We start from the raw sequence: 25,630 nt of genomic DNA, 5'->3' as shown, positions 1-25,630 counted from the left end.
TATATGAAAAGCTATTTTATTTCTCTGTTTTAATGTACATAACAAATTTCATGGCAAGGATCATGAACATCAATCTTCAAGTACCAACATTTTATTTAAACAAGGTTTACAAATGTGTTAATACTTTAATGTCTCAAGTAAAACATGTTTTCTTGCCCAGCTGCGTTGCTGTTGAACATTGTCCAGCTAACCGAGTCAGATTCTGTCACGGAGAAGCTACTGGATTTTACCATTCGGGCATGTTTTCCCTTTCCCCCGACACAGCTCATTGTAACCAGAGCTGAGTATTCAGTGAGGTCAGCAATGAGACGCTGTGCTTGTTTGTTAATAACACACAGATGTAGCAGACTGATGAGGCAGAACTTGGAAAGGATGGAAATATGAGGGAGAGACAGTCATGGGACTGCACTGCTTTGAGAACAGTTTTGATCATTTCTTTTTGCATTGACCTAAAATCAGACTGGTTTAGTGTTGAGTTCAGCCTCTGATGATAAGTTTACTCCGGTGTCCTCTGGTCTTGATTGTTTGACTTTCCAGTCACAAGCTGGAGATCTTGTATATTTATTTCTAAATATTTCAAATGTAAATACTTTGAATCACTCGCAGGCAGAAAACCCAGTCGGGGGGTAGCTGCTGGTAGGACATTTTGTTTCCATCCAGTCGTAAGATCTTGATCCTGGAATAGGACTGAGGTCCCACCTCTCTGCATAAACTGGGCACACTGAACTCTACAGTGAACAGAGAAAAACAGACAAGAATATTTTGTTTTAAAGCTTGTACATTTACCAATGTGATGTCAACCTGGCTATTGTTGTATTTCTAAGAGGCTGTATATACTGAAACAGTCTAGAGGTCTTTAGTTACTCATTGTGTAGCATATATAAATCCTGTTCAAATAAGGTGAAACACTGCAGTCTTGTTATGAGATTTGTCAAATCAAAGGTGCTTTGTGCACTCTGCAAATGTCCCTCTTCCTCTCATAGAGTCTGCATTTACCATTAGACAGGTGCTGTGGTGAAAACGGAGGCAAAGGAAACCACAACACCCCCTCCCGCTTTTTCTCTGACATTTCAGTCATAGAGTTTCTCTCAGCTCAGGGCCTTGGCACACAGGAACGGCGGTAGCTGAGGGCTGCTAGTTAGACGATGAGGTGTATGTTATTGTGGAAGTGTTCTGCTGCCTGTCTGTCTGTCTCGCTCGTGCACTGTCTGCTGCATCATAGATCGAGAAACAAGAGCATACTTTCACTCTGCCAGAAGTCGTGAACCAGAACTGAACACCAGCTCACAGCTGCTGGTTGGTCATGTCAGTCATAGTTTGGCTCCTGGGTAAAGTCTTGCTGCACCATGATATAAGTCCCCTCGGTCAAAGTGATGGCGAGCAGCCAGGGAGAGGAAAGGGGAGACTGAAGGGGGGAACAGTGTGTGCTTCTGGTTCATCTGGCACTCTTACTTCTGAATCCATCACAGATGTTCTCATACCACTCTCCTCGCCTCTTTGCTAACCTACTTTCCCCACATCCATCCAACCAATATTCCCTCCCTGATTCTCTCCTCCGCCTTCTCCTCACTTCTTTTCTTTCCATGTCCCTCCTCTGCCTTTCACTTGCTGCTCAAATGTAACCCCTCCCACATCCGTCATGCAACGACGAGGTTTGGATGTGTTCCAAGAGGCTGCTTCTGTGAAGGTTTCCTGTCACATTTTCCACATTTCTTCTTCTGCATAGCAGGATTGTTTCTTACACTTCCCCAGGTGTTCAGCCACATAACTCACTAACTATGAAAGGTAAAATGCATGAATGTGTGCACATGTGTGAGAAATTAGGTAAATAGTATACTTGCACGTGTTTTCTTTCTGTAGCTGCCCCTCACCTTTTATTTCATTGGCCTCCAGGTATAGGTACTGCAGAGTGGTGGGCACTGTGGGAATTTTGGTCAGTTTGTTATAAGAAAGATCCAGCTCCACCAAGCTGGAGTGGTTGAAGGCCTGTGGGTGGATACTAAGGTTCTTCAGGCCACAGTGACTCAAACGAAGGTACTTGAGGTTGAAAAATCCCTCAAAACTGTTCTCAGCCAGTCCAGAGAGAGAGTTGTTTGACAGATAGAGCTGCTGGATGGAGGGCGGTAGAGGCCTGGGTATGGTTGAAAACAAATTTCCACTGAGGTCCAGCAGGTTCAGACTGACCAGGCCTAGAAGACAACAAGAAGACATCCACACACTCATTCACAAATGATCAGTACTGTACATAATAATCCAACAGTTTTAACTTTCTAAACCAACTAAATGTATTCCCTGCTATTTTAACCAAAAATGTTTTATTGGCTGTATTTTATATACACCATTCATCCATAACATTATGACGGCAGAAGTAAATAACGTTGGCCATCTTGTGACATTTTAGTGTTTTCAAATTTTTAGACCTGGTATTCATTCATGTGGATGTTTCTTAGACATGTAGCACCCACCTAGACCAGACCAGACACCCCCACCTCATAGTAATGACACTCCTTGATGGCAGCAGACATCCCCAGTAGGATGCAGCCTGACACAGAGCTTTTTCACATATTTTAAGTAATTATATTATATTATTATTATAAGTAATTATTATATAGTTTATAGTTATTATAATTAATCACATCACCATTGACTATGACACAAATAGACAGTTGGTTCATCATTTTCCATCCTTAGTTCTGCAAGTACAAAGAAAGAAAGAGACACTTTACACCACCTTTGAGGTCTCCCTCTGTGATGATTTGCAGTTTGTTTCCCTGTAGCAGGAGCAGCGTCAGGTTGTGCAGGTTCTGGAAGGCTCCTGGGGTGATGCTGCTGATTTGGTTGTGGGCCAGTCGTAGCTGCTTGAGTCCGGCTGGTAAATCACTCGGCACCAAAGTCAGTTGGTTGTGGTTGGCAAAAAGGTAAAGCAACTGGGTCTGGTTCTGTAAAGCTGCCTGCTCCAGTGTGTCACTCTGCAGTTTGTTGTTATCCAGGATGAGCCAACGAAGGCTGGTAATGTTGGCCAGGTCAGAAGAGGATAGGGAGGAGATGTTGTTTCCCTGGGAATACATAGTAAAGTGTAGTGTAGATTAACTACTGTGTGAAAGGTACCATGTGAACAGTAAATGGAAAACCACTGTGGGTTTGTGGCTGACCACTGTAAAGATAACACATGCTCAGTGTCCGTGTCTGTGTTTTCCCACCTGTAGAAACAAGTATTCAGTTCGGTCTGGCAGGTGGTCAGGGATGTGCACCAGGCCTCTGTGGTCACAGTAGAGCGCTGTGGGCCACTGGATGGGGCAGTCACACTGTTGAGGGCAGGCCTCTGGGTTATTAGCCCTGAACCAGGCTGGATCCATTCGGCCCTGCAGACTCAGCACACTGGGCTCACCCAGCAGGCGGTTAATCCACAGAGGAATGCCTCCATAGTCTGCGTCAACCACAACGGTGGTCGTGGCAGAACCAAAACCACATAGTAGCACCAACATGGCATAGTGCAAGAGAGCCATGGAGACAACTGGTGTGATGACAATCCTGTAGAATAAATGTTAAGGCAAATCTGAGATTTTACAAGTGGCAATCACAACACTGGTGAAAGTCGTATCTTGTCTTTTGAGGTTTTTTTAAGGGACTTGGTGGCATCTCTGATTTCCAAGGGTGTCTTGACTCGGATTTGGGAACAACATGTTTTTAAAACCTGGGACCATTGAGGTTGAGGTTGAGGTCTGATGTGGGTATTTAGTATTTATTCCCCAGATGTTACCTCTGTTTCTGGATTGCAAGAAAATGAAGCATATTTGTCACTGGGTGAGAGGCAGGGTACATCTTGGAGAAGGCTCCAGTCTATCACTGGGCTAACACAGACAGATATCCATTTACACTCACACCTACAGCCACTTTAGAATCACCAATGAACCTAACAAGCATGTCTTTGGATGGTGGGAAAAAGCCGGAGTTGAACATATTTCAACATTTACAGTTTTGTGGTAAGTAAACTTGCTGGGAAAGATTAGATGGAGACCCGCAGGTGACAGGTTGTGTAGCAGGATAACCAACTTCCATCACTGTGCCGAAGCATAAAGTCAGATCACAGTTGCTCACAGAAAAATGGAAAAAGGCCAATTATTGTCTGGCTAGAATTCTGAGAAATAATTTCCATTTGCTGTTATCGCCAGTAAATACAGTTGCTGCCTTCAAACAGTTTTCAACCTGTTTTGAGATTTTGAGAAACTTCAGATTTGTTTGTTGAAATGGTGTACATTGCCTACTGAAGGTGTAACTGGTTCCATATACAGCTTCATGCATATCTGTAGATGTTTAGTTTTGTCAAATCTGTCTCTGAATGAAAGTGCATCATGGTAAACTCCTGGAGTGACTCTTTAAGTAGTGACTTGGACTTTAAAGAATTTTTGAATATGAAAATGAAAAACTGAGGTAAAACTACATCGTTGAGGTTTGTGTCTATTAAGCAAACTCAGTTAAATGGAAATGCAGTGGATAGATACATTTTTCTTTTGCATGTGTGGTTACAGTAACAATCAAAAACATTTGCACAGAAACACACGCGCACACCAATTTACTGTATAACACACCAATTTGTCAGAAGTATTTGCATCATCAGGAAGTTTGACTGTTGACTGCAAAGTTAAATCTGGCTTTTCTCATTCACTGTTCTGTCTATCTATCTGTCTATAGTGCAGCAGCAGCAGGCTGTTGCCAAGAGATTACTGTAATTCAACAACCACACGTTGTGGTTTTGATCATTTCCAGTTTTGCCTGCCTTGCACTAAGAGGAAATTGAAGCAGACAAGAAACAAACAGCAAACTGGCACTTACCTGTTTGATCAGACGTGACACAACGTAGGCAGGTTGTCTTAAATCCCCAGTGAAACCCTCAGGAGCTGCACAGGAGTGTGTGTCAGTCTACCTGCATTTGGTTGTGTGTGTGTGTGTGTGTGTGTTTTCCAGCTACCAGCGACGGTTGCCTACTCTCTGATACATTCCTTTTCTTCAAACGCTGCCCACATCCCAGACCCCAGACCTCCTCCATAATCTTCCCTAACTCATTTCTTCCTTTCCCCTTCTCGCAGCCTAGCTGAACACATTTGGTGGAAACATGTTTGCTTGCACAGTGGTGATGCACACACACAAAAATAGACTGAAAGAAGTAGAAAGAAACGAGTTGCAGCTGGATTTGAATTGCGTTGGCTCAGTGTTTCATGAAATTTGATATTTTTTTGATCGGTATTCAAGTTTATCTTCTTATGTGCGCGTGAATATCTGTACGGCTGAGTGGAGGGTAGGTGTTCTGCCTGGAGGCGCTAGAGGAACAAAGTACCTGGGGAGCCAAGGAGACCATTCAGTGTGTATGCGTGTGTCTGTCTGAATGTGGGTGTGCATGTGTGTGCGTCTGTCCAGAGGAGAGGAAAACGATTCCAGATTCCTTCCCTAAATCGGAGGGGAGCACTGTGTGAAGAGAGGAGAAAGAGGCTGGGGAGGGAACAAGATGGAAAAATAGGGGTAATTATTTCCTGATCAGAGCTTGTAAAGAGCTCCCTCTAGGAAACCTAAAAAGAATCTCACCCACGGTGGAGTTAAAATTTATGATGAGAACTTTTCAGAACTTCTTTTTTGAGAGGGCAAGGAGCATTTTCTTTCCACCAAAGACTACAAAAGAACATGTGCTTCACTTTCTGCATGTCTTGAATGCAGCTGCAGCATTTTATGTTACAGTTCATAGCTGTGCAGACCAGTATCATACATTACATGCATGTGTGTTCCAGGTGCAGATTTCAGTGAGACCAAGTTGTTAATGGCAAGTTTCCTAAAATGTCAGAAAAATGTCAATTCGTCCCATAGTTACTAGTTACTAGTTAATTTCAATCATTCTTTCTGAGTGAATAGTAAAGATATTATTTCATAACAAGGGAGAGAAATAAAATCATCACATCATCACATTTTACCACTGGACACTGGTGGTGATGACATGAAGGTCTGGATGGGATGAGGAGAGGACTACTGATGAAGACTAGAGGTGAAGACAGTGGAGGAGTGCTGCAGCAGATTTGAACTGAAATGACAGCTGACACCAGTGGATGGAAACATATTTAAAGTTTCACAGCAATAAGTGGCTGATTGCAATGAGGGCTGGTTAGAGAAACAGCAAGAGATAGAGAGTTATGAATAAGTGAGGATAAAGATGGTCTTCCTCAAATACCAGGACTGGCACTAAAGGTAATTCCAGTAGCTCATCAGTGGGATTTATCATCAGTGCACCATGGATATCTGTATCAAATATTATGGCCATGCCAATCGACACATTATTTCTTTTAAAAGTACAGAACATAGCATTGATTTATTATTTGAGATTATTAATTCTGGCCCAAAGTGGTGAACTGCTAGACTATCAACATACGCCGATCAGGCATAACCTTCTGAGGGTGTCCTGTGGTGTCTGGTAACAGGATGTTGTTAGTGGGGGCCTTTGGGTCATATGGGTTAAGGGGAGGGGCCTCTGTGGATCATCCCACAGATACTTGATCAGTTTGGGATCTAGTTTATTTGGAGGCCAGGTCAACACCTGTTCCTAAAGTGTGTGTGTGTGTGTGTGTGTGTGTGTGTGTGTGTGTGTGTGTGTGTGTGTGTGTGTGCGTGTGTGTGTGTGTGAGAGGCTGCATTCTGTTGGGGATGGCTGCTGCCATCAAGGAGTGTCATTACTATGAGGTGGGGGTGTCTGGTCTGGTCTAGGTGGGTGCTACATGTCTAGGTAACATCCATAGTGAATGCCAGGTCCAAAAAATTCCCAGAAGAACAATGAATTGTGTCCTGTCAGTGGTTTTAATATTGTGTGTGATCGGATTTTACATTTCTTCTCTTTCTTGTATGCAGTTTCTGGTTAATAGATGTTGTGTTCCAAATTTAGTTTCTTGTGTACGTTGAATGTTTCTCAAACAAATAAGAGATGAAACAATGCGTCAAAAGCAATTTGCAAGCTCCTCACATCATCCTACACACTGTGTGTTCTGCTGTGTCTCCATCTGGTCATAAACTGGAAAAGGGAAAGGCCTGTTTCCTCCTACTGTTGGCTCTGCTCCAGGGTAACTCCTGTACTCCTGCACGTTGTTTTATATTTTATGTATTCACTGTAGACATTCTTTACAATATGAATAATGTTATTTCTGTCATAAGAAGTGAAGGAACAGGCTCTTAATGCTTAAATCTGAGGATGTAGAACGTATAAACAAAACTCATTTTGCACTTGATCAATGTCCAAGATCTAACACTAAGAAACATCTTCTGTTCAGTATTTGTGGCTAAACAAATGAGGAATTCATTTTTCCGTGAAATCAGTGTGTAAAGAATACACATGGAAATTTGTGTTCAGAAACACTTTTGTGGATCAGAGGCTAGTTAGCATTTATGGACTGGTTTATGACCTTGTGTGCTAAAAACAGCCTCTGTGGCAACCCTGATTATAGTCCAATCCAGGGGCTAGGGACTGTGAAACAATTATTTTAAAGATGCTAAACAGCCCCAGTTACGTAAGAGTAACTGCAGAATCTGGTGATAACTATTCACTGGTGATATAAAATAATGAATTACTGCTCTCAAGATGTCTCATTGATGCTTGCATAACAGTTTCTCATAAATATAAAACACTTTACAGTGTTTGAGTTATGAGTTTGTATATTTAAACTTTTAAAAGAGTATGCTTGGTCTAAAGGTGAGAGTAAGACAAGCAGACATTATGATTAGGGTGAGTATTTTGGAAATGAATGAAAAACCGATGAGCATGATTTTTAATTAATTAATTAATTTATTTTGCAGTTTCTTTCCCAGTAACATCTTACTAAATGGATGCGTGTCCTCCCTCTGTGACTGCGTGTGAACCATCCATCCCTCAGCATTTCCAGTGACTTACACTAGAGGGCCCCATTCCCTCATTAATCAACAGCACACACCTTCTTATCTTATGGGATATGGGCAACACAATAACACATATATAATATCATAGACCGATTTTTTAGCTAGTCCCCATAGCATCATCTCTATGCTTTTTTCTTTTTAACCCATGTTCTTTCTCCGAGTGCTGAATTTCACTTCAGACTTCTCTCTTGCTACCCATGGCTGGGGACACTGCAGCTGCATGCATTTGAGACCACTGTGTCAGTGTGAGTTTAAGGTCCCTCTTTTCAGTTTATCACAGGAGATTTCAAACTGCACTACTTTGCAAAGAAGACGCCACAATTTATCTCAGACCCATGATTAAAACACCCTTACATAAAAAGCTGTAGTATGAGAAAAAGATGAGACGCTTGACGTGGTGTAATCTTGAACATCTGTGTGAGATTTGCGTGTGTGTGTGTGTGTGTGTGTGTGTACATAGACATCTGCTTTCTATTGCTTGGTTCTTCTGCCCCCGTGGCCTGGGGCACCATGGTTCAAGTTACCTTCAGCAGCCACATTGTCCAAGGACCACTAAGACAATCTTTTCATAAACTCTTATCTGTTCAGATTCTCTGTATTACTAAAGTATTGGTGCATCTTCTTCATTGACAAGTGTTTTATAGCATGCGTAACATTGCGAAGGAGGGAAAAATGACAGCATATAGTCAATGAGCAGGGCATGCTTACTTCATAAAGGCTGTTGATGTGTTGCTAGTTTCAGGGTGTGTGTATGTGTGTACTTGCATAAATCACTCTGTGGAGGTAAAAGTCTCACAAGGTTCTCCACTGGCTTCTGGTTAAGGTTTGTAAAAGCTGGGTAAGGCATGTAAAGGTTACGGTTAAGGTCAAAGTCCAGGAAATGAGTGGTGGACTGAGGCTGCTGTGTGTCAAGAACTGTTTGTGATTCTAATTTTATTGATTGTTTCTCTTCAGCATTTAGTCGTTGTAAATTGTGATGCCTTCACATGGTGTTCACAAAAAAAAAAAAAAAAAAAAAAGATTACTCTTGCGGTATTCACAACCTCCTAAGTGGAAGTTTTTAACAAGGTCAGAGTTCACAAGTTGTGTACGTGACTTTCCAGGGTGTGACCACAAACTCATGAGTTCTCTCCGTGCACACAACCTACTTTGGTAACAAGCAACAGGTTTCCAACATCTCATCTCACTTAACTGGGCTTTTTTTATTATTGCAAATGTATTATTGCCTTTTATGAATGTGTATGACAGTCACTTTAGAGAACATCTGAATGCCATAAACAGATAATTGGCACTGCACTGGTTCCTGGAATACTGCTGGCCAAATGCTCCATAGCGTGGAGAGTTTGTGACATCCTTGTTATTAGTTGTATCTAGGCCTGGTTCTTCTTCTGGAGCTGAGTGCCACAGAGCAGAGCAGATTCCCAGGATTCCTGTGAAGAGTTCACAGCCAGAGCTGAAAGGGTTAGATCCTCTGATCTTGTGATCCCTGCCCAGCGCTGCTGTGGGGGGAGATGAGTTTGCAACTACCCAAAGTCTAGTGCGGCCTCTTACTTTGAAGTCTAAGTATCCATTTATGTCAACCTAATTACTTCTGTCCTTTTTATTCCTCTCCCTTTGACATCTCCTCGTGCCATTTGTTTATGCTGATACCTTATCTTTCTGTCCCATGCGCAATCAACTTTATCTGACTAAAAATCTCGTAAAAAAATGAGCAGATCTGTGAAGTTGGATGAAGAATTAACAGGCTCGTAAGGCCGTAAGTGAGGGATAAAGAGTTGAAGTTCAAGCAGGTTCAAGTCACTCTGACCCTAATACCCCCTCTTATCCGTTTAGAGAGACATTAAGATGCTTTGAAAAAAAATGTCTGTTGAGTGTTTTGCATGGCTGGGCAGTACACTGAAATATCTGCTTAGCTGCATCTGGTGTCCACAGACGCCTACGGAAACACAGTCCTCCAGTGTGGACATCTGGTAGTTCCTTTCTTCCTTTTTCTGTTTAAAAACCTTTATTGTCAGACTACAGACGCAATGGCTACAGTAAGAAACACTTCATGGCATGTGTGAATCACACAACCACGCAGACGTTTTCATTCTGTTGATCCACAGGCCCTTTAATAATGACAAGTGTTGACAGGGCTGGTCTTTGATCATGAACCAAGATGGTTGACATTTATTCTGTTAGAAGTCAAAAAGTGATACCACTCTTGCATATGTTCAAGCCATAACTCACTTTGTTTTGCTCAGCTTAGAATAATTAGTGGAAACAAGGCAGTGAGGCCTAGTCACACATTCTCACAGAAAAACTTCAGGCCTATAAGTTATTGATGTTTTCTTTATTTTATAAAGCCAGCTTTCAATTGCCATGACTGAGGTGTGTTGACCACCAAACTGCTACAAAAGTCACTCTGAGTGTAAGAAAGAAAGGATGGGTGAAATGCAGAAAAAGAATTTTCCCATGACAATTCAATAAATGAACATACAGTCGCTGGGAGAGAGGGAAGATAAAAGAGAGAACTGGTTCAGATGGAACTCAAGTTGGAGGAAAGGTAGAGAGATACAGAGGCAGGAAGAGGCCCACGTTAAGCCCAGACAGACAACACATGAAGCCTGTCACACATGTTTTCATTTAACCCTTTACAAGATGTTAGGTTGTCGGAGAGGAACAAAGAGATCCCCCTGATTATTAAACTCTGCCTGGCACAGGGACAAAGGCTAAATACCACGAGAATGATTTGTATATCTTTGTATATATTGATTTATTCTCCTACATCTGCATGTTGTTGTTATTTTTTTCCACACAGAAGTCTCACAAAGCTGTGTGTTGATAAATGCGATAAAGGACAGTGTTACAAACTCCTGCACATTTACTCCACCTGATCCCAAACAATGGACAATGAAGTGTGACTTACAACCTCCAGATTGCTATAAAATGCTGCCTTTTATTTGTTTTTGTTTTTTTCCCCACAGACTTTATATTGTATTGACCATAATAAGAACTGCTGGAACTCTCATATTTACTTTCTCACCGTGCACAAAGTGTGATGCATTTTTTTGTTTGTTTGTTTGTTTGTTTTGCAGAAATACTTAAAAGAAAATAATTAATTTCTCCTAATGTCTAAAATTTCAAAATTCAAGAATGCGTAACACACATCTTCTCCCTCTGCCTACATACGCCTTAGCTCATGTTAAATCTTGAGTCAGTGTTTCTGATCCCTGAGGTGCTTTAACAGTAACTAATGATGTGGGCCATTGTTTCATTTTTATTTATTTATTTTTTTTTTATTTTTTATTTTACCACCACAAAGTACAGTGAGTAAAAGGGCTCAATAGCAAATGTGCAAATGCGTTTAATATGGTGAAGAAAGGTGAACGCAAATGTGCACACAGACAGGGCCAAGCCCTCACAGCCGCAGCATCTCACATCAGTCACGCTGGTCAAAAAGAGGCTCCAGAGTGGCGAGTGGAGAGTGGGGTGCACTGGTGGGCCATTCCTCAACCAACACAATGGGGAGCAGGCGACTGGACAAGGGGGTGGAAGCAATCAAAAGCACAGGAAGAGAAAGAGGGGTGGAGAGGGGGCTGGCACAACAGAAGGGAGAGCAGGGAGGGAAGGAAAGTCATTTTTGTCAGAGTCCTCCAGTCCTGAGCACACTCTGAGAAATAAAGAGAGAGAGAGGGCACAAAGAGGGCCAGTCTTTCTGATCAGGTAGGTCTGTGTGTGTCTGTGTGTGCATACGTGTGTGTGAACATGTATCTGTCTATAAAACCTTAAAGGAGGAGAATGAATGATGTGATGATAGTCAGATAGAGGTTTTTTCAGGTAGAGGGTAATTATTGAATATTTTCCCTCAATTACCGGACAACAATGAGAAGCATCTACAAGACTTGCATTCAAGGCAGGTCTTTCCTTGCTCCCCATGGAATAAGACCCTCAGGAATGTGCCTCTCTGTGGGCAGTTACATTTCCAAAACAACATCACACTGCACTTGAAGTTCAACTGATCATTTAAAATCAGTAGAATAATGGAGAGGTTAAGTTTGAGTGTTCCTGGAATTCCTGAAAGACAACAGCTTGTTATCTAAAAGTGAGATACAGAGTTGTGCTTTGTTGTTGTGCTGAAATTAATTCTGCAAAATTAATGCTTAATCTATATACAGTATCATAGTATGGTAGAGAGGACTTTCAGTAACACATTAATGTATGCTGAGTTTTATGTGTGGAAATTGTGGAAAAAAATAATGCTGTTTTCTGTTTTGTCCTTTACGCCACCGTCTGTCTGTGTTACAGTGAAGATTTGTGTGACCATGCATCTGGTGGCTGTCTTCCTCTTGTCTGCCCTGCTTCCACTCTCTCTCTCCCATGGGAACGACCCGTTAGGCTGGCTGTATGGCCGATGGAGCCACAAATACTCGCTTGCTTCCCTGCAGGCATCCTCCTCAGGAGGGGAGTGTCCTGAGGAGTGTGACTGCCCCCCCACCTTCCCTATTGCCATGTACTGTGATGGGCGGGGCCTGACTGCCATGCCAACCATCCCGTCCCGCATCAAATACTTGTACCTCCAAAACAATGCCATCACGACTGTACCCGATGCAGCTATGGCCAACGCAACTAGTTTGGTGTGGCTCATGCTGCATCACAACCAGCTGACATCTGAAGGCATTGGCAAGAAGGTAAAGCCACATCCACTCAGGCCATTGTGAAAAAAATTGCAGGTTTGATGATGCTTTGTTTTCTGTCTACATATACTTAAGTGATTTAAACATATTTGGGTAAAGTAATGATAAACATAAACAGTGAGGGAGACAGCAACAGCTAGATTCAAGCGACAGATTTTGAAGTCTATTTTATTTGTCATCTTTAGACAAAATGGTAATAGTGTATATCTCACTTTAGACCAATTAAATTAAGTTTATATGTGTAGAAGAAAGTGTAGTTGGATATCAGCCCGACGTACTCACTATGTCCTTGCTTAAGGTTGGATCATACATAACAAACAGGTAAGAAGGAAGCATACACAAGAATTTTGTCCATACATTATGGACAATTTTATTTTTCTAAACACTTAATTATTGTACAGTATTTCAGCAGGAGAAGATTAATTTATTTTTACTTAGAGGACAAAATCTGGGCATTCACATAAGCCTCTCCTATAAAATATGAAAGTGGTACAGGACATACAACTACGAGTTAATTTATCTAAGGACTAAATTGTGATTAGCTGTGTATGACTAATCTGAAGCGGAGTAACCAAACTTACAAATGACAATACTTATTTAAACATGTCTGATATGAAGTATATGCTTTAAATTGTTAATTTTTATTTTTATTTTTTATTTTTTTTAAGTTTTTGTGGATCTTTTTGACTGAGTGTCAGTTGGTACACGGTAATTTCAGTTTGGAGCCAGTAACCATTCTCCTCAGGTTCTGGCACCTGTCAACACAACAAGATGAAATGTTGATGACATGAAGTGTCTAGCCACTTGTTTTGCCTCCAGCTAACCACTGTGATGTAGTCATGATGTAGGACGTACTGGCACTGCTAAAACCACACTCTGCACCCAGTATAAGATGCACGTTTGCTTAGCTTGTCTGTGCTGTCTTGTCTGTGTTTTTTTTTTTTTTTTTTTTTTTGAGGAAACCAACGGAGGCAAAAACTCTAATCTATATGCTTTTTAGGGTGTGGGGGCTATTTTATGTAATGGAATGAGCTATTAGAGCGCTCAGTGTCCTTCTACCCAGACTTGCACACGCTTATTATCACTTTGAACACCAACATGCATTTTCTCTCACCCTTATTTTATTACACGCACACATGCATTGTCCTCTTGACTTGATTTTTAAATTTACTCGACCGCCCATGCAACTTAATGCACAGTGCAGATTTGATAGTGATAAAAACAGCATTCATGCACAAACATAATCATAACCTGTAGAGGCACCTTTGTCTTTTTTTTTTTTTTTTTTTAATAAATACTCCAAATACTCCATCATTGCACATGCTAATTCTGCTAATGAAATGTCAATACAAACTTGCTTATTTGGCATTATTTCACTCAATGGCTTGATGCTACTATGTTGGCCTGAGGCCAAGGGAAACCAACGGTGGCTGGCTTCCCATGGCAAAAGTCCTAGCCAATCACAGGCAAGTAGAGTTATGACAGTAGCCCCACCTGATTGGTTCTTTTTTTTTCACCAAGAGATGCCAACTCTTCTTGGCTTCCCTTCAGACAACAGTGCAGTGCCATATTTGGTGACGTAACATTTAGACGGGCGCTGTTTTACACATCGTAAAATCCTCAATAATTAGAGAAATAAGAAAGAGACAAAATAACACACAGAGAAGTTGTGTTGAGAACTATTAGAAAGAGTGTTTTTTGGCCTTGGCTTCCAGGAGAAAAAACCACTTAATGAAATCTAGCAACAAGGGTCTTTTATTATTGGTTTCATTGTGGTTGGTTTTACTACTATGAAAATGTTAAGTAATTCTCCACTTAAACTTGTAGGTGTTTCTGAAGTTGGAGGGACTCGAGCGTTTGTATCTACAGCACAACAACTTGACCAGCATTCCTGCAAACCTTCCTCGCTCTCTGCGAGATCTGAGAATCAACCATAACAAAATTGAAAAGGTAATGTTTAACACACTTTTATATCCATGTACCATGTCTTAGTTGCATAACAGGAGATAAATTACACTTTAACCCTTTATAGGGCACTCATTAAAATACCAGGAACTTCAAAAATTTCCACTCTAGGATGTCATTTCCAGGGCATAAGAAGACTTTTTTACTTTGTGACATTTTCTGAAACTCAGTCAATCAAATTTTATTTATATAGCACTTCTCATACATAAAAGATGCAGCACAAAGTGCTTTACAGTAAAAAAACAAACACCCCTAACTCCCCATACCCTAGACCCCCATTCATGCAAACACATACACACAAACACACAGCATACTACACATATGCATAGTCCCCAAGCATACAGAGGTGAGGTCAGGACCTTGCAGACCATATCTGACCTGGAAATGTTGCCTTGATGTTCACTGGTTGGCTGGGAGAAAACCATCTCACCAGCAGACCGAGAGGCAGGAATGCAAAAAACATGTGTGCTGAAGTTACCAAATACGCCTCCTCAGCTGATAAAGTGTTAAAATGATGGCAACTGTTGCCCAGGTGACACCTGCAGAACTCGAGGGAATGGATAACCTCACCATCCTGTATCTCCACGATAACGCGATCTCAGACATAGGGTCGTCACTGAAGGCTCTGAAATCCCTCACTCTGCTTGACATCAGTGGCAACAAGTTGACCAAGGTAATTGGTAAGAAGGTGTGTGTGTGATGCCCCATGAAGCAAACATCAGTGACAACATTCTTTTCATAAAATGTCCCAGATCCCGGATGGTCTCCCTGAATATCTGCACCAGCTCTACCTGGAGTTCAACTCCATTGACTCTCTACCTGAGGGCTTCTTGGGCCGTTTCACTCAGCTGCAGTATGTGAGGATGGCCCACAACCAGCTAACAGACAAGGGAATCCCTCCTAACACCTTTAATGTGACTGGGCTGGTGGAGCTGGACCTGAGCTTCAACAAGCTGGAGCGAATCCCATCCATCAGCACCACACTGCAACATCTTTATCTGCAAGCCAACCAGATCAAAGGTAAGAAGATTTCATTGAGTCACTGTTTCACATCAGAGGTTTCACGATCCAGATGTCATGGTTTAAAACCTCTCAATCAGCCATTGTGGAGTTGTTTAGTGGAGGTCTGGTTTTTTTTAGCAGTTACAAACAAGTTTTTTTCCAACTTTTGGTTCTGACTTTGATTGCAGCTATTCATTGCTACAATAAAGTCACAAAATCACAAAACATTACAAAAATATTTACGAATTTAGTGTAAAGTCACTGGAGTAGTTACTGTAAAGCTGTTAGATTTACACAGAATTAACTTCATTAGGCCCTTCTTGTCTGTCCTTAATCTGCAGAGTTCACTCTGGGTAGCTTCTGCAGTGTAGTGGACGTGACAAATTTCTCCAAACTGCAAACCCTGCGACTGGATGGGAACGAGATCAGCCGCCTGGACATCCCTTCAGAGTCAGCCCTTTGCCTGCGCCAGGCTTCCTCCATCGAGGTCTGACCACGCACACCACACAGCTTGCTGCAATCTGCTCTCAAGGCTTAATTTACAACATACACCAACAGTGTAGCACATTTTTTTTTTTTGTGACTAGTGTCAAAACCTAATTACAGAGAGGCGATGGTTTGGTTTACTGCTGACTGATCAGCTTATATGAGCTATTATCCATCAAATAACAGCACATAAGCTCAATAAAGTGTTCCAGCCACACATGGCCTTTCTTGGACCCTGATCCTACTTATACTTTGCTACGAGGATCAATGACCTTTATAACCAATGTTTGTAGTTTGAGGCTATTCTTTTTCTGTGTTTGTCTTCTTGCCTTTTTTTATTTTGTCTCATAAAATGATGATTTCTTTTTTAATATGTATAATCTGAATTATGTTGCTTCATAACAGAATCAGATAGGACACTATAACACTTTATGATGATGTTTGCTGCATGTAAATATCCTACTGCAGTCGGACACGTTATTTTGTCTTGGTGTTAACAATGCTGTGGCTGCTTGTTCCTGCTTCCTCTTTGCACGGTAGTGTCAACTTTCCTCTGAGAAAATATGACGTGAAAAAATCTTTCCATCCTGTATGCATTGAATATTATACAGACAAAGGGTTTTTTGTTTACGAGCCTGTTGTAGAATAAATAAAGGTTGGGATTTAAAGGGAAAAAGATATCTGCATGTTTTTGTCTTATTCATGATGAGTCATAGATCACTAGTCCTACTCTAATCTGTGGTTCAATGATTTTACCATTTTTTTTCACCATTTTTTGAATGACACAGCAAATTGTTGTGGAAATTTACAGTATTTTGAATTATATATATACATAACTCATTCTGAATAATATCTTTTACTATTTGCATCAACAGCTGCCCATTGACTGTGACTTATCTCTTTATGACCTGTAAGCGTGATGTGTGTTTGTTTATGTGAATAATGATGCACTGCTGTATCAGGGCCAAACTCTGTATGTGTCACCTGATTAGGACACAGGATGTCTATATTTATCATTTTTCACTATATCCTTGCATTGTGTCATTACGCATGAGGAATATTTTAGTGGTTAGCTTGTGGTCAAATGTCATCTGCCATAATAGCTAAGGACACACACTGAAAAGCATCAAGCCGCCACAGCTGCAATGACAACACCATGCACACATTAAGTCCCAAGGCTGTCAGAGAAACAAGCAGCACAGGGTAATTCTATTCACTCACTGCTGAAAACATACAGGCTAGGGAATGATTAAAAGGAGGATCTGTGTACAAATAGGGGTAAAACTCAGCTAACATAATTTGAGATGAGCTAGGCCGCTCTTTGTAACATGGTTGACGCTGAAAATCTGAACAAAGAGTAAAAAAGTGTCAAACTAACCCTCAGATAAATCAGTCATTAACCGGACTCGATTTGTTGAACACGTCCTAACGTTTAAAACCAGAGAGTAAATTAACCATTTTCTGTATAGAAACTCGAAAACACTGGACTGGATAAATGCCTTTACTATGCTACCAATTATATCCATTGCCAACAAAGTGGACATACACTGATCAGGCATAACATTATGAGCACCTTCCTAATATTGTGTAGGTCTCCCTTGTGCCTCCAAAACAGGTGTGACTCATTAGAGAATGGACATGGGTCTTCTGAGGGTGTCCTGTGGTGTCTGGTAACACAATGTTGTTAGTGGGGGCTTTGGGGTTGAGGGGAGGGGCCTCTGTGGATCATCCCACAGATACTTGATCAGTTTGGGATCTAGTGAATCTGAGGGCCAGGTCAACACCTTGTGCTGTTCTTCATGTTTTTGAGTTGATCCTAAGCCATTTCTGTGTGTGTGTGTGTGTGTGTGTGTGTGTGTGTCAGGCTGCATCCTGCTGGGGATGGTTGCCGTCATCAAGGAGTGTCATTGCTATGGAGTGGGTGTGCCTAGTCTGGTCTATGTAACATCCATATTTTACATAATACCAGGTGAATACCAGGTCCAAAATTTTCCCACTTAAACATTGTAGATGATCAATGTTATTTACTTCCCCTGGTCATAATGTTGTGACTGACTGGTAAATACACCAAGTTACCTAGCTCACTGACTAAAATGAGGCTGTAATAATTTTGAAAACATGTGTTGGTACAACACGGTACAATTCAACAACAGGACAGACCACAGACTCTGAAATTAAAAACAAAAAAACAAAAAAAAGTTGAATCCACAGGTCTCTCAAATGTTTTAAACAAATGCTAAATACCACAGCCTTTAACGAAGATAAGATTTAGTACAGGACTGTTACATTGCATGCATCTGTTTCTACTCATGTACATAATTTATTAGTTGATTAAACATGAATATTGGAGGATAAACCATTAATAACACTACTTGTAACAATCTAATTACTGCAGAGTGTTTTTTTTTTATATCCATCACTCTTTGTCACTTGACAGGGTTGTGGTCACAAGGCTGTGATTACAGGGGATAGAGACACATGCACGCCAGCAGAATACAGTGGTCATTATTAGCTGATGTCAGTGACCAAAATGAGTCCAGTGCACCATCCATCACATCGGCGGTATTAGGGAGTAGTAATGATGAACAGTTTACTGGTGTAGAGTCACTCACCTGAGTCACAATCACACCACTCAGCACTGAGCGACTCTCCCAGCTCCAGAGTTCCTTCTCTCAATCGGTGAAAACGACATAACGATATTAAGGGGAGGCTGAGGAGAGGACTCGAGTCACCGTGTAGGTCTATTTTACAACATGACATTTTAGGGATGGAAATATTCAGAAACATGATTATCATAAAGAAACACTCAAGAGATAAGGATGAGAATATGTAGGTGAGTCATTATCAATCACTAATGTTATCAGAAGGGAAACTTCCACTCTACTAATGTACATTATGTTCCTGTTTAATAAGACAATATTCAGACTCAACCATGTCAAGGGGGAGGATCCAGGAAGGTGATTGGCCGGGAAACATTCCTCACTTATCTTTGGAGGGGGTGGGGGGACTTTATAAGTAACCCGAGGGAATGATTTGAATTGCTTGTGCAGACCTTAAACACCCAGGTGAACAGACATGAGGAAGTACGGCTGGAAAACTGTCAAGGATTTGATTTTCAAAAATTCTGCCGTGGTTGAACAGGTAGGATTCTACTAGATACTTCACCACTTTACTAAAAACAACTTCTCCTTTGTACTTCAGATCACAACTTTAATTTTTGTAGTAGTAAGTTTTTTAAGTTCTCTGTTTTAATGGTAAGATATTTTGAAAGTTGTGTCGCGTGATCGACTGCTACAGTATAAAGATAAAGATAATCTTAATTAAGCAAAGCGAGTAAATTATGATGGAGATTCTCTTTAAAGACTGAGCAGGTGTTTCTGCTCCCCTATACCAGAAATATCTTACCAGTACTTCATTACAATCATTGTTCAGAAAGTGACTCCTCTGATTAAAAGTTATTTTTCTGAACACATTACATAACTGTGAACATAACTTGACTTCTCAATGAGCAGGACCCAGGTGTGAACAATGGGGATGAGAATACTGAGCGAGGGAACTGGAACAGCAAGAAGGAGTATATGCTCTCTATGATTGGCTATGCTGTTGGTCTGGGAAATATCTGGAGATTTCCATATCTGGCCTACAAAAATGGAGGGGGTAACTACATTAGTATTTGCTGTCCAACACAAAACATCACATAAAAAAAAAAAAAAAAATCTCATCTATAACATGTCCCTGGTCTTCACGATCATTCATTCTGGGCAGGTGCCTTTCTCATCCCCTACTTTCTGATGTTGTTTGTGGCTGGGATTCCTCTTTTCTTCCTGGAAAGTGCCCTCGGCCAATTTAGCAGCCAAGGTCCCGTCAATGTATGGAATGCTGTGCCGTTAATGCAAGGTAAGAATCTATTCAAGCTCTCGCGGTTAATGGTTAATGGTCAACTGTGTATCACGGACCCTCTAACCCTATGGTTTTGTGGTTAGCTAGTTCATTTTAATCACATGAATATATGTTGCCAACATTGCCGTGTTGTACCAGTATTAGTAGAAGCTATTAGTTAAGGTACAGGAGGTTGATAGATAACCACCACACAGACAGCAAACTAGATTCTAATTTGGTTTGTCATAAAAATAATATTGTCTTTTATCCTCCCTCTGCCTCTCCAGGTGTTGGTGTGGCCATGGTCATGGTGACTGTCATAATATCGATTTACTATAACGTCATCATCGCCTACAGTCTGTACTACATGTTTGCTTCCATGCAGTCTGTTCTTCCGTGGTCTGGCTGCTTCAGCTGGTCTAACAGCAACTGCAGCGACACACATGCAGGTACTTATATCATTCCACATTAAAAACTGTGTTGATCAAATCTGCTGCTTGTTAGAAGCTGAAAAGCTTTTCTTTTAGGCTGAGTTGTCAGGATCACAATATTTGATCGAAATGAGAAAATTAGAATGTATTCATCCATCTCACTCTTAGATTCGATTATTTTGGAGAGATTAAAACAACCATTTCAGGTCAATTCAGTGATTTACAACTTCTCCTCTTCTAGGGCATTGTAATGGAACCAATTTTACGATGGCAAACTCGACTCAGGACAACCACACTTGCCCTTCATCCAACTCGATGCAGAGTCCGAGTGAGCAGTACTGGGAGTAAGAATCACAAACTCATGCAAACAAGCACAAACAAGCACCCTTGTCATGTTGCCATGTACAGATATCTGCCCTTTCCTCCTTCTCAGTGTTGTGGTTCTGCAGAGATCCAGTGGTCTAGATGAAACAGGAACAATAGTTTGGCACTTGGCCCTCTGTCTGCTGCTGAGCTCCATAATTGTGTCTGCAGCACTCATCAAGGGCATCAAGTCATCTGGAAAAGTAAGTGCACCTCACATTAGCTTCTCACACTTTGTCTAACAACAGGGATTGTGTACAAATATATGAAAATATTTCTTACAAAAACAAACACTGGATATAACTGCAGTCAAAATGTTTGAAAATATGGTACTTAGTTGCCTCGTGAAGGTAAAAGGCAAGTTATATTCCTCATCACTATCTGTCTTGCCATCAGTTATGTGAATGTGTCAGACGCATTAGGCCGTCCGACACTTATCGCAAATCTAGTATCTTATGCTCGCTGTCTGGTCTGTGATTAAAAGAATAAATAAAATTCATAGATTACTTGGAGATCTCACAGTAATCAGCCCAGCACCCAATGATACCAGACCAGTAACAGCCATAACCACTGCCAAAAAGACTATACTCAGTAACTGGAAAACAAGACTCAAACTTGGCACATCACACTGGTTAAACATCCTCACAGAATACATTTCTATGGAAAAACTCTCAGCCACTCTCCAAGACTAAACTCATTACTTTGAAGCAACCTGGACCCGTCTTCTTCTCAGAGCCTTACATTTACTGCCTGTCTGCGAATACCCTCAACCTCCCTAGCATTGTCTTAAAAACATTAACCTTCTTATTATCATCTATGTATTTGTCATACATTTCTTTTTCAATTGTTTATTGTTTATTATTATTATTTTTTCTATTCTGCATAAGGTTTTTCCCATAAACCACACACACTTCACTTACCCACACACTCAAGCGACAGTATTGCTTCTATTGTACTGACTGATACCACTTTTTTTGCCCTTTTAGTTGTGTTACTATCAATATCCTTTTTAATTTATTTTTTTTTTTTGCTGTTATGCTCTTGTTCCCTGTTGTTGTCTACTGTTGACTTTTTTTTAATCTTGTTTGTATTATTCGTATAGCACTTCACTCCTTTCCATGTCATGTTTAATGGTTGGAAATGAAAAAATAAATAAATATATCATAGAGCACATTGAGCCCACAAACCAGTCATCCATAATAATTTATTTGGAGTAGCATGCAGGACTGTATCTTTTTTTTTTCCAGGTAACCAGGAGACACTCTGTGGGTTAACTGGCTTTGGTCAAGAAATATTCCAGCAGGGAAATAATAAATGGTTTGAGAACAGATTAACTGGGTAGTTTTAGTTTAATGAGTGATTTTAAAGTTCGCTGTGTGGTCTCTGGCTGTTGCCATCTTGACCTGACTCCCATTTTTTTACCAGCTAATTCAAAAGTAGTGGATGAGCTGAGCATGTGAGATGGAGGGGTCACACAGCCAGCAATTTGTGAACTGTGTATGCACAGTTCACTCAGAGCAGACCTTGCGCTTAATTGTCCATAACTTTGAGCCTTGGTATAATTTAAACTTGCGAACATTTCTGCTGTTAAACTGGGAATTTAAACATTAAAGTCCGCGGGCTGATTCACACCTGTCCACAGGCTCCAGTGGTCAGTTCATTAACTAGTTTTGGCACTTCAGCATTGGCTTCATATTTCAGCACTGCAAATTGCAGCTTAATAGAAACATGGAAAACTGCTTCGTTTAACTTCATATGTATGAATATTAGAGTGAGCCCTTTTATTCCTTTTAACAAGATCATAACGTGCACCTTTCACAATTATTTTGTCTTTGCTTGTGTCTTTCCAGGTTGTGTATTTCACAGCCACATTCCCTTACGTGGTGATTGTGATCCTGCTGATCCGAGGTGTGACACTAGAGGGAGCTGGAGATGGGATTGAGTTCTACATAGGTTCCAGGTCCAACCTGACTAAGCTGACTGAAGTGCAGGTAGAGGGTTGTCGCTGTTCAAGAACAACACGTTACACTACTACTCTGAGTCTGCGAAAATTAAATACTTGGTTGATTAAAAGCCTGTCTGCTCGTTTTTAGGTGTGGAAAGATGCTGCAACTCAGACCTTCTACTCTCTCTCTATTGGCTGGGGCGGAGTCATGACTCTTGCTTCCTATAACAACTTTCACAACAATGTGTTCAAGGACTCATTTGCTATAACACTCACTAATGCCGGTAAGAGCTTGACTAACAACATTAATCACAGAAAGATGAAAGATAATATTTAACTAAGTCCATCTTTTTCCAGGGACCAGTGTGTTGGCAGGCTTTGCCATATTTTCCATCCTGGGTCATATGGCTAGAGTCTACAATATACCCGTTGATGAGGTGGTGAAAGAAGGTTAGACAGACAAAACATGATGGCACCAGTTAGCAGAAATATGGAAGACCACCATCTCACCTGTGATGTCTCTCTTTGTGCAGGATTTGGCCTGGCATTCATTGCCTATCCAGATGCTCTGTCTAAGCTTCCCATTTCCCCGCTGTGGTCCATTTTGTTTTTCTTCATGCTTCTGACTGTTGGCCTCGATTCGCAGTTTGCAGGAATAGGTCAGATCTCAAGCTTCCCTTGAACGTTGTGTTTACAGAGCATTGCTGTTAGACTGTACAGTATCCTGAAACCTCTCCTCTCTTCATTAGAGGTGGTCACCACCTGCCTACTTGATACTTTCCCTAAATTCTTCAAATCCAAGCATGCCATATTGACTCTAGCAACGACCTCCATCCTCTATCTCTTGGGCTTGCCATGTATCACAGAGGTGAGTCTGATTTAGTTAAGTCAAAAACTAAATTGCACAACTTATATACAGCACAGTAAATATCATACAATGTATATATCTGTGTGTGTGTGTGTGTGTGTGTGTGTGTGTGTGTGTGTGTGTGTGTGTGTGTGTGTGTGTGTGTGTGAATTAGGCAGGAATATACTGGCTGACACTAATGGACCAGTTTGTTGCCAACTGGGTGCTGCTATTTTTGTCTCTCGTGGAGCTCATTGGTGTCTCCTACATTTACGGTAAATATGAAAATTGGAGGTGCATGCATATAAATTGACCAGTGACCCTAAAGTCCAGTTTATGCATATTATTCTTACACTTGACAGGATGCAACCGTTTCATTAAAGACATTGAGATGATGCTTGGAAAAAAGCATTACACTTTTTGGTTGTGGTGGAGAGCGTGTTGGTTCTTCATCAGCCCCTGCATCATAGTGGTGAGTACAACCCCACATGATCTTTTTGTTTCTTCAGCTTTAAGTGATTGCTGAAATCTTATCTTTATCATACAAAACAGCCGTAGGCGTTTTTGAGTGTACTTGAACTTAAGGCATGTCGGGCAGTGTCATATTTTTCTGAGTGCACATGGTGATGAGTTCCAAACAATCAATAATTTTTCATGTCCTCAAAGGGCAGAGCCGCTGACCCTGCATTTTATGTCACTGTTGTCTAGGTGATCTTGGTGTGGTCTGTGATAAACTTTGTCCCTCCCGCCTATGGAGAAATCCAGTACCCTACATGGGGTTTGGCTCTAGGCTGGTGCATGATTGCGTTCATCCTTATCTGGATCCCTCTTGTTGCTGTTTATAAGTTAACAAAAGCAAGGGGAAACATCTGGAAGGTGTGTACGAGTTTGTGGATGAAAAGATTTGTGTCATTCTATGTTATACAAATGTTCACAGTTTAGATTTTTCCCTCAACTGCAGGAATCCACTCCCAGTACAATAAATAATTTTTTTTTTTCAAATTCTCACTTTTTACATTCTGCAGCGTGTGAAGTCTGTGTGCTCTCCATCTGAAGAATGGCATCCCTACCTGGAAGTCCACCGGGGGGAGCGCTACTCAGCAGAACGCTGCCAACGTAGGCACAACCATGAAAAGAAACCAGAAGTTAATGTAAACGTGATCACCAGCACCTGTCTTTAATATTATTATTATTTTTTATGTGTTTACCTGTTGTTGTTGAATGCCTGGTTCTGAAAGTTAAAGCTACATTAAATGTGTTTTGACCTCTAGGAGGCAGAGAGTGACCTAAATAAAAATAAAAACTGACAGAAGGTTACAAACTTATTAATGCATCCAATTGCAATATCCCTCCTTTATTGTGCTAATCTAATATTCATTTATTTTGTAATTGTGGTTTATTCTACAGTCTGTTTACACAAAAAGAAAGATACTAGTTGAAATGCTACAACTACTGCTGTGATGTATTTTTATTTTTTGTGTACTTTTATTTATAAAATGCACATTGTTTTATGTATAATAGGACTTGGTTATGCCTTAAATTCAGGTAACGTAAGTAATACATTAGCTTTTTATATACTTCTTTGTCTTTTTAATGTAAAATGTGGTTGTTTTTTTCTGTAGCAGTGATTGTGTGTCTGTCATAATCATGCTTGTCTCTATGTGCAAATTTTGTTTCTCGTCCTAATGCAATAAAAACCCTTTCACTAACAAGGACCACACCTTAAATGATGCAATTAAATGTGTTGGTAGGCAGGTGGTAGGACAAATGGAGGGATGAAAAGGGTTAAAAAAATAAGGCACGAAAAGAGGTAGAGTAGATGGGACTGAAAGGGATGAAATGAGGACAGATGCAAGGTATGAAAATGGATTGATGAGAGGAGTGAAAGGGAGTTGAGGGGATGGGATGAAAATGAGGAAAGTGTACACCGGTTCCTGTAATCAAAGGTGGAAATGGGGTACAAGAGGCTGCATGAGAGGGACAGGGAGGGTGGTGGTTGAGAGCTGAGACGAGAAATGAGGGTTAGGTTAATAAAGGAAAGCTCAGGATATAGAATGATATGGGGCATGGTCTAGTTTCTTAACCTAAGTTATAATAACTTTATTTCAATGTC

General features: G+C 40.8%; 3 protein-coding genes across 4 annotated transcripts; 2 read left to right on the top strand and 1 right to left on the bottom strand.

Moving 5' to 3' along the window:
- On the bottom strand, positions 1 to 5,296 carry zgc:113307 (uncharacterized protein LOC553753 homolog). The gene is made up of 5 exons (XM_047583216.1): positions 4,834 to 5,296; positions 3,201 to 3,531; positions 2,732 to 3,056; positions 1,872 to 2,189; positions 1 to 728 (listed from the first exon to the last, which is right to left on the bottom strand). The coding sequence occupies exons 2-5, from the start codon at positions 3,504 to 3,506 to the stop codon at positions 577 to 579; spliced, it is 1,101 nt and encodes a 366-aa protein (XP_047439172.1). The 5' UTR covers positions 3,507 to 3,531; positions 4,834 to 5,296; the 3' UTR covers positions 1 to 576.
- Positions 5,297 to 11,459: 6,163 nt separating this feature from the next.
- Positions 11,460 to 16,728, top strand: fmoda (fibromodulin a). 2 transcript variants are annotated; one of them, XM_047581800.1, is made up of 6 exons: positions 11,461 to 11,628; positions 12,211 to 12,593; positions 14,427 to 14,549; positions 15,097 to 15,237; positions 15,317 to 15,584; positions 15,908 to 16,728. In XM_047581800.1, the coding sequence occupies exons 2-6, from the start codon at positions 12,228 to 12,230 to the stop codon at positions 16,057 to 16,059; spliced, it is 1,050 nt and encodes a 349-aa protein (XP_047437756.1). In that variant the 5' UTR covers positions 11,461 to 11,628; positions 12,211 to 12,227; the 3' UTR covers positions 16,060 to 16,728. The 2 variants fall into 2 exon arrangements, with proteins under 2 accessions (XP_047437759.1, XP_047437756.1); XM_047581803.1 differs by lacking the exon at positions 15,097 to 15,237 and having other exon boundaries at positions 11,460 to 11,628.
- Positions 16,729 to 19,060: 2,332 nt separating this feature from the next.
- On the top strand, positions 19,061 to 25,226 carry slc6a14 (solute carrier family 6 member 14). Its single transcript, XM_047584180.1, has 15 exons — positions 19,061 to 19,193; positions 19,565 to 19,709; positions 19,818 to 19,949; positions 20,219 to 20,380; positions 20,604 to 20,706; positions 20,796 to 20,928; positions 22,576 to 22,716; positions 22,819 to 22,954; positions 23,028 to 23,120; positions 23,204 to 23,329; positions 23,420 to 23,538; positions 23,693 to 23,792; positions 23,880 to 23,989; positions 24,226 to 24,393; positions 24,543 to 25,226. The coding sequence occupies exons 1-15, from the start codon at positions 19,128 to 19,130 to the stop codon at positions 24,696 to 24,698; spliced, it is 1,890 nt and encodes a 629-aa protein (XP_047440136.1). The 5' UTR covers positions 19,061 to 19,127; the 3' UTR covers positions 24,699 to 25,226.
- Positions 25,227 to 25,630: the final 404 nt, after the last annotated feature.

This window comes from Mugil cephalus, chromosome 4 (genome assembly GCF_022458985.1).
Source record: "Mugil cephalus isolate CIBA_MC_2020 chromosome 4, CIBA_Mcephalus_1.1, whole genome shotgun sequence".
Taxonomy (NCBI): Eukaryota; Metazoa; Chordata; class Actinopteri; order Mugiliformes; family Mugilidae; genus Mugil; species Mugil cephalus.
The sequence above is the reverse complement of the archived record's forward strand: the minus strand, read 5'-3'. Positions and strand labels throughout refer to the sequence as shown.